A 14,165-nucleotide genomic window follows, 5' to 3' on the forward strand; every position below is an offset into this window, starting at 1 on the left:
TAAAGATGATGGAGTAAACTTTAAAATAGGATTTTAGTATGCGTTTAAGTACAAGAAGAATAGTCAACAAAAAGGCGCGCATGAGAGTGGAAGCGTTTATTTCCTCAAAATTAATATTCGATAACTTAGTAATGTTTTTGTCTCATTCAAACTTAAAATGCCTTTAAATACAAGAGGAACAGTGATGAAAAGGGAACAAACCAAATCATTACCGCTCGTAGCCTAGCCAACTAGCCATGGCACTTGAGCAAGTCCTATTCATGATCCTCTTCCTTCTCTTAACTATCCCTCTTCTTCTCTTCCCCACCCTAACCTCAAAACTATTTCAATCACACCACCTTCGACTCCCTCCAAGCCCCTTAGCCCTACCCATATTCGGCCACTACCACATCCTCGGCCCTCTCCTCCACCGCACATTCCACAACCTCTCTCACGGCTTCGGCCCCTTATTCTCCCTCCGGCTCGGCTCCCTCCAGTGCGTTGTAGTTTCCTCCCCAGACCTCATAAAAGAGTTCCTCAGCACCCACGAGCTCTCCTTTATATCCCACGGACAGTCCCTCGCTATTGAAAGCATGACCTACAACGCTTCCCTTGCATTTGCACCCTACGGACCCTACTGGAAGTTCATAAAAAAATTGACAGTGAACGAGCTTCTAAGTAACCGTAGCATCCACAACTCTATGCCACTTCGAACCCAAGAGTATCTAAAGCTTCTAAGGCTTTTGGCCAAGAAAGCTGAGAGTTGTGAAGCTGTGAATCTCACTGAGGAGTTTCCAAAGCTCTGGAACAATGTGACTGTGGACATGATTTTGGGGACAAAGGGTTCCAGCGCAGAAGGAAGGGCGGCGCGGGCGGAGGAGGCGAGGCTGGTGGTGCGGCAGGCCACGAGACTTTTTGGAGAGATGAGTTTGTGTGACTTTTTTTGGGTTTGTAAGAAGTTGGATTTGGGAGGGTTTGTGAAGAGAATTGGGGATACGCATAAGAGGTTTGATGTGTTAGTGGAGAAGATTATAAGAGAACGAGAAGAAATGAGAAACAAGGAGAAGAAGGAGCATGTTGGAGAGGAGAAGGAGGAGGTCAAAGATTTTCTTGATATTTTGGTTGATATGTTGGAGGATGAGAGCTTGGAGGTTGAATTTACAAGAGTTCACCTTAAGGCTCTAATTACGGTAATAATTAGCTTCTTTGCGTGCTACTTTTTTGAACTGAGTGTTTTTAACCGAATCTTGTCAGACCCTTACAACTACTAGCATACTTTACTTTTACCATACAAATTTATAATTAGAATCATTCATTTCTTATTTCTCATTTAAAGATCATCTTCATAGATATGACTAAACAACCTTTAATTTTGATGATAATTAAGAAAATTAATGATTTTGATTATGAAGTTTAACGATGAAAACATGTTAATCTCAAGGGGCGGATGCATGTGGTAGTACACTATATCGTGGAGGCAAATATCGTCCTTTTTTAACTATGTGTTTTTTGCAAAGTTTAATTCTAACTAACCTCTTAACACGCACGGGCGGAGCCCTAAGGAGGCCACAATAGGCCATGGCTTATCCTGAATTTTCATCCATTTATGAAATATACGGTCTAGTGGTAGAAACAACTTGAAGATTTCAGCAAATCACAAGTCCGAGACTTGCTTATGCTAAAAATCTTTTCATTTATTTTACCCTATAAACCTCATAATTTGTACGTGGTCCAATACTAGTAAACATAATGTTGGGTCATGAGTTCGAAACTCCCCCATCTTCTAAATTATTGTAATAGTTTTGAAACCTCCCACTCCCTTTAATAATTATAAAATTAAAAATAAAAAGTTATAACTAGCCATCTGTTTTACCATATAAGCCTTCTGATGCCAACAATATTTTGATTTTTTTTTTTTTAAACCAATTCCCTTTTTTTTTTCTTTTTTTTTTTTTGGTTAGTTTATAATCTTTATATAAACCAAGATCTATACAATCTAGAGGACAATTCAATTATGTTGAAAGAAAAATATCATAATACTAGTTTTGAGCTAGTTACCTTATTGTTTTCATTTAATGTGTGAATCATTTTTTGCAAGCTCATAAACAAGCTAGTTCTTCTGATATAATAACCTCAGTACTAAATTTTTCATACAAACTTTAAAGCTCCACTTTTTTTTTTTCCCGAAAGTTGTAGTAATATTAAATACAAATCAAAATGTTTAGATCAGATGCCAAAATGTTAAACAACCACTCTGGTTCAAAACCATCCCAATAATGACTACCCCCCATATGCACGACATAAAATGCCACCAAATGCGCAGCCTGATTACAGACACGAGGAGCATACAGAAGCTCCATCACTCTTGTTCATTTTCCATGACAATTAATACAAAACACACACACACACACAAAATAAAATAAAATAAAAAGGAAAAAAAACCCTTTAATTGGTCTCCAATTAATTGTATTGCAATATTTTTTGTCATATTTCTTTCATTTGGCTTAAAGGCCCATTCACGAATGGATTTCTGACTCCGTCATAGTTAACACGCATTTATGGGTCTTCTTTAATTCTTCCATAGTTATTTGCATAAGTAGACATTTTTATTTTTTTATTGTTCATGTATGTAGATATATGTATAAAAATACTAAGAAACTTCATTTTAATCCTTGGCAAAGATGACTTTTAGACTAAAATCATGAGTAAGATCAAAATCTAATTTTAGTCCCTTGATACATTAATCACCTCATTTATTAATTACATTTTGATGTTTTAATTATACCTCTTTTTCTTCCTAATTTTAATGTATTGATTTTTCATTTCATTCATTGTAATATAGTTTGTTGTAAACATTTAGATAAACTAATTTTTGTTATACAATATATTTCGATATACTTGGTCTTCTTCATTTAGGTACATTAAATTCATTATAATACATTTCGGTGCGCATACATTTTGGTACATACATTTTGATACAAACATTTAGGTACATATTTCCGTACTAACATTTCGGTACACACATTTTGGTACATTAATTTAATATAATACATTTTGGTACTAACATTTAAATACATTAATTCAATATAATACATTAAGGTACTAATATTTAGGTACATTAATTGAATCTTTTAAAGAATGTTAAATAAAATTAATAAATTAAAAAAAAATACTTTTTTGGTCAAAAAATAAATTAGAATATGTATATTAATAAGTGAGACATTGAATAAAATACATATTAATTATTTTGAATTAAGAACATATCAAGGGACTATAATCAATATGTAATCTACCACCAGATTTATTTTAAATTTCAAACTTCTTCAAGGATTAAAGTTAAAAAAAACCCCTAAAAATAAAAGACAAATAGAATATAGAAGCTGAAAGGGAAAATGAAAAGAAATGGACATGATCGTACGTATCGTAGTTTTATACATGCGAGAGTGAAAAAATAAGGATTTCATAGTAAACTCAATTGGTAATATGGAAGTAGTCTAATGTCTTACAAACATTAAGCACATAAAATGTCCATTCTTTCTCTAATGTGAGATTCACACTCTGACAAAGTTTTACTTATTTGTTACACTTTTGCTTGTATGTGTTCTTCGTGTATGTGTGTGTTACGTGTTTGATAATCGAAGTCTAGTTCTAGTGGGATTTTTTTAATCAGAGTAGTTTTAATGGTTTAAATGTACATTAGTGGTATTCATCTTCATTTATGAGTGGCCACTTAGTACTATAGTCTAGTAATATTCTTCTTCACTTTAAGTAAGAAGTTTTAGGTTCGATTTTCGCCAAAGGCGAATTGAAACACATTATTGCTAGTTTATTGTGAGGTTAAGCCCACCCCCTCCTCTTAATTGTATTAAATAAAAAGGTACAAAGTTTTGTGACTACCATACATTAGAAGTCAAATTACACATATGAGTCTTCATATTTGCCTTTAATATTGATGTACCCTTAAGTACATTTATTCCTCAGGATTTATTCACGGCTGGAACAGACACAAACGCAATTTCACTAGAATGGGCGTTGGCGGAGCTCATCAATCACCCAAGGGTGCTCGAGAAAGCGAGGGAGGAGATCGATCGAGTCATCGGGAATAAACGACTCGTTGGAGAACCGGACGTGCCGAATCTTCCATACCTCCAAGCCATCATAAAAGAAACATTTAGACTACACCCACCAGTGTCTCTGGTCACAAGAAAATCTGTACAACAATGTAAAATTGGAGGGTATGACATCCCAACAAATACCATGTTGTTTGTGAATGTTTGGGCCGTTGGAAGGGACCCGAAGATCTGGGACTGCCCATTGGACTTTTGGCCTGAAAGATTCCTACAACTAGGTACGGACAACCAGGTGAATTCAGTAGATGTGAGAGGGCAACATTTCCAACTTCTTCCTTTTGGGTCTGGGAGGAGGGTGTGCCCTGGTGTGAACTTGACCATGAAAATGCTACCTGGGGTACTTGCAGCGATGATCCAGTGCTTTGATTGGAAGGTTGTCGGGTCCGATCGCAATGATATGAACCGTGATGATGTTCTTGAAATGGATGAACGCCCTGGATTTACTACTCCAAGGGCGCATGATCTTGTGTGTATTCCAGTTGCCCGATTCAGCTCACTCAACAGCCTTGACCCGTAAACTACAGGGGGATGCGGGGTTTGAACCCGAGGACCGGTGGATTGAGGAGGAAGACCTTATCCCCCTGTACAATCCCCACTTCCGCTAAGTCTTATGTGGTCACAAAAATATTATGAACATTAGTGTGCTGTAATGTGTGTTTTCATTTGTATTCTAATAAAGAAATCTTCCATTATCCATCTGCAAGGTTAGTTGATCATATCATTAACTTTAGCTTTATGATTTGCTGCCTTTGGTGGGGTGGCTTTCTACCCTTCTCATTCCGCTTGATGGCTTGGACACGACATGATTAATCCCTTCCGAACAGACAGTGTAATGCCCTCCAAACGAAGAGGCTCGAGGCGCATGGGAATATTGTGGAATCTGCCTAGTATTCTTATCTTGTTCGAAAAAAATACACACGTCGTCTCCAGAATTTTTAAGATTATTTTGGATCCACAAGTTGATCTCTAAAATTTGACTAGCATTATCAACTCTTCAAAGCAAACACCAACCGTACCAAACAAAATTGTTCTATTTAAGTTACTCTCTTAAGTTCTAAAGAGATTTTATTTTTAATTAGGAATTTGATTTGATTTGGTCTAGTTTTCCTTGTCTTATTGACAAATGGTTGATACTATTTGTTTACGTATTATTGATCCTTTGTAATCTTATTAAAACTTCCATATAAAGAAGAATAAAATATTAAAATTGCATTTGAGTTTGTTAGATTAATAGATAATTTTGAAATTATATATACTAAAACCCAAAACAAACTGTTTTATTGTTCATTCAACAGTGTGCTTCTTGTTTTGACCCTGCCAAGTTTGTGTTATTACTTCTATTGTCAATGTCTCTTAAAATATATATTTCTAGGTGTATGCTTTTTACAGACGATATAGTGTTGATAGATAAAACTCAGAAGGGGGTAAATGTGAAGTTTAACCTTTGGCGGGAAGTGTTGGACGCTAAAGGTCTTTGCCTAAGTACTTCAAAGATAGAGTATATGGAATGCAAGTTCAGTGGAAACGAAGGCTCAATGAGTTAGGGATGAGGATTGGAGATCAGGAAGTATCAAATAGCAAACGTTTTCACTACCTTGGATCTATCTTGGAAAAGAACAAATAAATGGATGGAGACCTCAACCATAGAATACAAGCTGATGGATGAAGTGGAAGTGCATCGAGTGTGTTGTGCGACCGTTGTATGACACTAAAACTCAAGGAAAATTTCATAAGACTGCAATAAGGTCAGCAATGCTTTATGACACGGAATGTTGCGCATTCAAGCATTAATATATACTCAAAATGAGTGTAGCGGAGATGAGAATGCTTTGTTGAATGTGTGGTCACACAAAAGGATAGGATTAGAAACGAGGATATCCGAGGTAAAGTAGGAATAACCGAATTTGAAGATAAGATCAGAGAAAAATGGTTAAGGTGGTTTGGATATATGAAACGAAGTCCTATAGACACTACAGTTAAAAGATGTGATTACGAGACTAAGGTTCAAGGCCAAAAGGGTAGAGGAAGACCTAGAAAGACTTGGAAAGAGACTCTAAGAAAAGACTTGGAGTACTTAGATCTAAAGAAAGACTTAGCACAAAACGTAGCACTGTGTTGTTTAACAATTCATACAATCAACCCCACTTAGTTGGATAAGGCGTTGTTGTTGGATAAAGCTTTATTATTGTTGTTAATGTTTCCTTATCTGTCTTCCTTCTCGCTCTTCCCCGACTACGACTCCCCATTGGAACGACAAACCAAAAAATCACCATTTTTATCTCCTTCTCCAAATCGACACATTCATCGATTAATCTTAGTTTGCACCTGAACCCTTAAAATCCTCGAACCCAATTTGGGTTCGACATTCCCGGCTATTTTCAGGCCTTTTCTAGTGGCAGCCGACCCTACAACCACAACTATTCGACTTAGGAGAGTCCCAACAAGAACATTCGAGCTTAGTGTGCTTGAATCTACCCCTTGATCCAAGAGTTCTACAAGCCTTGCTTGTGCTAGGTTTTTCCGACGAAGATTCGAGTTTTTTATGGGCCAATTTAAGGCCTTGTCGACCGTTTTTGGGTCCGCGAAGGTAGTAGGTGATGTATATTTAAACTAACCTAAATAATAGATTAATTTAAACCAAATTAAACTCACAAGCGCACGAATCAATTGTAGTAATATATGCAAATACGAGGTCGATTCCACAAGGATTGCTTTAACACCAATTTAACCGATTAATCACGCTAGACTTAATTAAACAAACAAAGAATAGATTGAATTGAATAATTGATTAAGATTAAAATTAACAAGAAAATTAAAAGAAAATTAACTAAAACAAACACACGACACAAGAAAGCCCAAGGTTATGAATCCACCAATAACAATCCTATTTACTTTTCCTAGAGCCAATTACTATCCAATTACCATGTCAATGTTAAAGGTTGTTCTTTTTAAGGTATGAATTAATCCGTGGTCAGGCATCAACTCTTGTATCTCTACATGATAACTATATCATATTGGTTAGGCATACAATTAAACACATAAAAACCCATTAAGCGTAGAAGAATCATGTCAACCAAGTAGGACTAGCTTGATATTGGTCATCCTCACTAGTTTGTCTACTCTTCTTAATCTTAGTTCCAATAAACCTAATTGATATTGGTCATCCTCATAGATTTAACTAAATCTCTAGATGCAAAATTCCTAAAGGTGATCAGTCATTAGAAACTCGAACCTAGAATAAAATACCCACAAAGATTAAGAATTTACCATGACATATAATAGGATAATAATTAACATAGTACTTCGCAAATATTCATGTCATGGCTTCATCATAAACCTTAGAAAATAACTTAGTTACACATAGAAATAAAAATAAAAGAAAGATAGAACCCGGAATCCAGGCAAAACACGTCCCTAAGCTCTTCTTCACAAATTACGGAGATGGTGAATGGTAGTATGGTGCGGTGGTGGATGGATGGTATCTTAAAGAGAGCTTAGAGCACTTATTTATACTAGAAAAACCCTAAAAGTTCTAGGAGAAAGTCTCCTAAAATAAAACAAACTCCTAAACAATTAATGACACAAACTAGGAAAGAATCCTTCTTGACTTGGGAAACTCGTCATCTGCCTTGCATGCCAGTTTTGGGGTCGATTTATCTTCTGGAAAATTCTGTAAAAGTATGGAAAACGTAGTTTTATCTCTTATCTTTCCAAGCATATATCACATGCCACTAGGAAAAATCGAGAAAGCCTTCAAATCTTCATTCTCCCACAGCTGCGTGATTCTGACGGGAAAACAATTTCTGCGGGATTTATTTGTGAAACTAAAATGAATGGCTTCATGGAAAATTATGAAATTTGGATACAACGATCTTCAGACTCTTAGCTTCCTTCTCCAATTGGCCTTGCATCAAAACTCCTCCGGAAAGTCGAATTATCACCAAAAACGTCCTAAGTGCACAGAATGGCTGAAACTGAGAAAAGGAAAGTAATAAGGTTCTTTTATAATCAATTCCTTAACAAAACTTAGGGATAATTAATATGAAAATATGATAAATAATGAACCTATCAGTAGGGATATAACAAATTGAATTGCTTGATTCAAATGTTATATCTCATCTGCATATTGAGGTTTTCGGACATAAAATCTCCACATTCCACAATATTGATATAGGGCTAGAGATCGAGCACGTACTAAACCATCTAATTTGTGACATATCCTACAAACAGAGGAAGAGAACGGTGCTCCAGATCGAGTTTCAAGAGATCCCTTCAATCTGTTAGGGCCTTGCATATATAGATACATACATACATACATATATATATATATATTTATTTATTTATTTATTTATTTATTTATATATTGTTGGAAATTATATATTATAATATGAAATATTGTAATATATAATTTTATTAATTGAATGAAAAATAATGTTAACCAATTTCTTAGAAAGGTTATGTTTTTTAGGTGATTTCCCTTGATAAGTGATGTATACTTATAGATGAAAAGTTATATCTCCTTAATAAGTAGAAATTGAATTCTATATAAACCCATGAAACCATTGGTATTAAATATAGAAAATTAGAGTTAATTTTTACTCTTTAGAAATAGGGTTTCCCCACTTTGTTTCTCTCATGCTTTGTGAGTCAAATTCCGAGTCGTGCCTTGAGAGTACGGAATATATAAAATTCTCCTGAGTCCGAAGATTGAAGTGCTTTGACTTCGGATTATAAATTGTTGAATCCTGGGAGATGGACACTTACCTAACTACAAGCACAAGAGTAGGGGCGAAATTCTATCTTTAGGACATTATATTTATGCAAGCCTCAATCTCCAAGTTTGTCAATTATTCTAACTTTCTCTCTGGTTGTTTATATTAATCTCATATATAATTGATATTGTGAATTTCTTTATGATTATTATCATTGGAATTATATTGTTATTTTTCATATTTTCTAATCTTGCTCCAACAATCTAAAGATAGAATCTTTTTATCCAAGTTTGGAATAATTAGAAAATATGATGATGTGTTTGTAAGAGGCACATGCAGTTTACAGGAAAAGCAAAGGGGAAGTTCATACTGCAAATTAATATCAATCCCTGGGATAAGTTCCTCTTTAAGGAAGGAACTTCATTTGAATTTGATGCATTCGATTGATATACATATATATATATACATATATATATATATATATATATATATGCGACTAAGAACTTGTGCCAAACAGATCAGAAATGGCGAATAAGTTTTATATTCGGTGGTTTAGAGAACTGCTAAACGGTTTGGCTATTCATGGAGTTTGACTCATGCAAATACTCGTGTCTGTTGGTGGAAACATACCAGTACATATAAATTAAACTATACGATCTCTACAGTTTGGGTTCGTGATGACAAGGCCAAGGTGAATAGGTATGGTTGTTTTTAATTGGTATGATTGTTTGATTTCGATGATGAAGACATAGGGGTTCAATCTCGCTTGTGCCTGCTAAAAATGGTTTCTTAACCATGTTTTTATGAAATGGCCTACAAGAGAATCAAATTGATATGTAGTAGAACATTAGTTTAGAGAATCCCATTATTTAAAATGGAAGATGGAGTGGCTTCATGATCCAGACAAATCATGAGCTCTGATGTTTTAGGTTCTATGAACATCCACTGGAACAAGCAGGGCAATTCAATAAAGCAATGATGCAATCCTTATGAACGGCCATTCTATTTTGAAACAAAAATTAAGTCATTTTGTTTTGGATGTATGCTACTCTAGATCGCAGTGCTATCATAAGATGTTTGTTGTAGAACCAAAAGACTTCCACAAATGCTTGAAAGCGGTGCTTCATGCATATAGATGTTCTGATGTAACATGATCACAATGATCAATTCGTGGATTATAGTCATCACAAGGCGATGAGTAGGCCAACTTACAAGCCTACGCATGGAAAATGTGAGTGTGCAAGACGAGAACAATTTTGACACCGTTATTTGCCACAAGGAAAGATGTGGTCTGCATCTTTATTATAGACACTGTGATTAACAAAAGAAAACAGCATTACTACATTAGTATGTTGTGAGATTAATACTAGTATGAGTACTAGTAACAAGAAGGCAATCAGAATTCAGAAATATGACAATAGTCATAAGAGCGTCTTGTCCCTTTATATGTTAGTCATGGGAAAGTCATTGAATTGGACTTCACGTTGTGGCAATATAAATAGGTGCGGTTCTTAGTCAAATATAGATTTAGAACTCACTTTGGATAAGTTAGTTTCGTCTTGGAAAGAATGACAATTGAATTGTGGAGGCCAATGCCTACTTTTGAGAATTGAGAAATCTAAAGCAAGGCGGTAACCATGAGAACTTAGAAAGTTCGCTAAGATTCATGAAGGTGCCTCTAAAATAAAGTGCCAAATTCTCCTATTTCGGAGGGCTGGTGAGGCTAAAAGGCTTAGCAAGTGAAGATAGATGGAGAACTTATCTTTGACATGTTCTTACTTCTTTAAGTATGAAAGTGAATTATTAATAGCATTAAAGCAACCATAATGTGTGTGAATTGTGGGGGTAACTTATCTATTTTTGAGATATGAGATTTACTTGCAAAGAATGGAAACGTAATTTGCTAATTGGATGAGACAATCAAAATGTCATCTCTTGTAATGAGTAATTGTTTAAGGTATGGTAAGGTTATAGACCTTCTATAGATACCTTAAATGTGGGGGAAGTCTACTTCCTAATATTAGCAAATTACTTACAAAAGTCCCAACATATATGTACTTTTGAGGACTTAAAATTGAGAAACAGCTACTCTCATATGAAATATAATTTCATCAAATGGATTGTGCACACCATTAAAAATAGTCAACCTAGTAGTGGATCCAATTATTAAAGGTTAGACTAAAGAGTAAGTTGGTCATCGAGGAGAATGAGGCTAAAGCCAACATAACTAATGAATCAGTTGAGCGGAAACCTAACTTAGTTGATTGGAGATCCCATGCATGGTCTAAGTTCAATAGGCAAACTGATTGGGCATGATTCAAAGAAGTTAACATACTATATACCTCATTCCTATTATGGAAGAAGTGTGTTGTCTGCAGAAGTTTTAGGATGTATATTTATATTTAATGACAGTGATATCTTATAAATAAGAGGAATAGAGCATACTATTCTTAATCAGTGGTCACCTATGTGAGAGTAGAAGTGGATGGCTTCTATGAGTATGAGATGGCTAAATTCTCTAAAACTCTCATGAATCCGAGATTTGTTCAGAACCAAAATGAACACAACCGTATGAACCGGAATATATTAGGATTAGTGATGTGTGTAGCTTATTGTCATGGTTTACTACTACAGTGAACAATTCAAGATTCCATATTCACTAATTCACCAAGTAAATCCAATAAGTATTCACTAGGGTAGGTTCAAGTTCGAAAGATACCTCTCCCGATGCATCTCTTGTCCGCATGTACTCTTAAATTCTTCCTAATTTTTCATTCATATGGAGGATTGTTGGAAATTATATTATTATAATTTTAATAATTGAATGAAAAATAATGTTAACCAATTTCTTAGAAAGGTTATGTTGGTTAGGTGATTTCCCTTGATAAGTGATGTATACTTATAAATGAAAAGTTACATCTCTTTAATAAGTAGAAATTGGATTTTATATAAACCCATGAAACCATTGGTATTAAATATAGAAAATTAGAGTTAATTTTTACTCTTGAGAAATAGGGTTTCCCCACTTTGTTTCTCTCATGCTTCGTGAGTCAAATTCCGAGTCGTGTCTTGAGAGTACGGAATATATAAAGTTCTCCAGAGTCCGAAGATTGAAGTGTTTTGACTTCGGATTATAGATTGTTGAATCCTGAGAGATGGACGCCTACCAAACTACAAGCACAAGAGTAGGGACGAAATTCTATCTTTAGGACATTGCATTTATGCAAACCTCAATCTCCAAGTTTGTCAATTATTCTAACTTTCTCTCTAGTTGTTTATATTAATCTCATATATAATTGATGTTGTGAATTTCTTTATGATTATTATCATTGGAATTATATTGTTATTTTTCATATTTTCTAGTATTGCTCCAACATATATACATACATACATACATACATACATACATACATACATACATATATATATATATATATATATATATATATATATTGTTTGCACCTAAAATGTGCACCATTTCACTTATTTGGGCCATTTGGGTAAAATTGGTCATTTGGAGGATTAATGTGCAAGAAGGCTAACTTGAAAAGATATTTGGCTGCAAGTGGAGTTATTTGACATTATAATATTGTTTTTCCCATTTGTATGGGTGGTGGAGGTTTGTCAAGAGCTTTGTTTAAACAACAATTGCATGTTTTCCTAATACAAGTGGATGGGAAGACATAGATATTCTGACAGATGATACATGGTGAAAGAGGCTAACTTGCTTCTTTTAAATAATAGTTTATTGCAAATGGTGAAAACATGTGGTGGAAATGCAAGTTCCCCTTTTAATATTATTTCACAATGCAAGCTGGCCAAGCTTCTTTCGGGCAAGTTCATTGTTCTCAGCAAGGAGACTCTTTCAGATATCTATATAAAGAAGCAGAGGCAGAAGGATTATGGACACTCAAACAACCAATTAATCAACTCTACTCAAATCAGCTCATAAGCTTCTTCGCAGACATTTAGCTTTAGCCAAGCATCCTTTGCTTTCCTTGTTTATTAACTCTTCTGGTCACTAGTAGTATTGATCTCATTTGTAGTTCATGTACAACTCATTTTCAGTCATTTAAATTACAAGCAATCTACAATATTAGTCATTCACTTTCCTCTGTCATTTACATTTCCAGCAACCTTGCCATTTATATATCGTTCCATCTCTCCAGATAAGTAAAAGTCCTTATCTTTAAGGCAAATAAAGAACCTTGATTTGAGCCACTCCACGCAATGGCACAATCTCTTGGTCAGAAGTCGAACTCAGGCACAACCACAATCATTCAAAACCAGTCTACTAGCGGCATCTAGTAGTGGCATGCCCGCACCCACCAATTTCATGTTTGAGTAAATTCCCGGCATGCGCCCATGGCGAATTTAGGGAGCAAACATATATAAATATATATACATATATATATATATATATATATATATAGATATACATACATATACATACATATCTGATCATGTAGACCAAAATAGAATGGGTTACTAATCTGTAGTGAACTGGATACATTCATTGTATTGCAATAATTTCGTATTCAATTGATTAGGCCCTCTCATCCACCGCATCTTCCACAACCTCTCTCACCTCTTCCTCAGCACCCACGAGCCACGAGCTCTCCTTTATATCCAGTCCCTCGCTATCGAATGATTGACCTACAACGCTTCGCTTGCATTTGCACCCTACGGAGCGTACTGGAAGGTGATAAAAAAAATTTGACAGTGAACGAGCCAGTTCGAACCAAAGAGTATCTTAAGCTTCTAAGGCTCTTGGCCAAGAAGGCTGAGAGTTGTGAAGCTGTGAATCTCACTGACGAGTTTCCAAAGCTTTGGAACAATGTGTGACTGTGGACATGATTCTGGGGACAAAGGGTTCGAGCGCAGAAGGAAGGGCGGCGCGGGCGGAGGAGGCGAGAGTGGTGGTGCAGCAGGCTACGAGGCTTATTGGAGAGATCAGTTTGTGTGACTTTTTTTGGGTTTGTAAGAAAGTTGGATTTGGGAGGGTTTGTGAAGAGAATTGAAGATACGCATACGAGGTTTGATGTGTTGGTGGGGAAGTTTATAAGAGAACGAGAATAAATGAGAAACAGGGAGAAGGAGCATGTTGGAAAGGAGGAGGCCAAAGATTTTCCTGATGTTTTGGTTGATACGTTGGAACTTGGAAGATAGGAACTCGGAAGATAGGAACTCGGAGGTTGAATTTTATAAGCTCTAGTTATGGCAATAATTAGCTTCTTGGCGTACCCTTTTTTTTTTTTTTTTTTTCAACAATCCATATAAACTACACTAAGAAAGAGAGAGTGAGTTTAACTTTAAATTTTTTTTTTAACTAATAATGTTTTTT

General features: G+C 35.2%; 1 protein-coding gene and 1 pseudogene across 1 annotated transcript; both read left to right on the top strand.

Annotated features, from left to right (window-relative positions):
• Positions 1-236: 236 nt before the first annotated feature.
• LOC137741416 ((2S)-flavanone 2-hydroxylase-like) lies at positions 237-4,825 on the top strand. Its single transcript, XM_068481134.2, has 2 exons — positions 237-1,169; positions 3,961-4,825. Exons 1-2 carry the CDS (start codon positions 237-239, stop codon positions 4,624-4,626), a joined length of 1,599 nt encoding a protein of 532 aa, XP_068337235.2. The 3' UTR covers positions 4,627-4,825.
• Positions 4,826-13,051: 8,226 nt separating this feature from the next.
• On the top strand, positions 13,052-13,997 carry LOC137743101 (cytochrome P450 93B2 pseudogene; annotated as a pseudogene).
• The last annotated feature ends 168 nt before the right edge of the window (positions 13,998-14,165 follow it).

This window comes from Pyrus communis, chromosome 11 (assembly GCF_041283825.1).
Source record: "Pyrus communis isolate YQ-2024b chromosome 11, ASM4128382v1, whole genome shotgun sequence".
Lineage (NCBI taxonomy): Eukaryota > Viridiplantae > Streptophyta > Magnoliopsida > Rosales > Rosaceae > Pyrus > Pyrus communis.

Bases quoted from the DNA above. Each gene is read 5' to 3' on its own strand.
- LOC137741416 (XM_068481134.2), top strand. From the start codon at position 237: ATGGCACTTGAGCAAGTCCTATTCATGATCCTCTTCCTTCTCTTAACT. The intron at 1,170-3,960 runs GTAATAATTAGC...TTTATTCCTCAG, and splicing joins ACCTTAAGGCTCTAATTACG to GATTTATTCACGGCTGGAAC.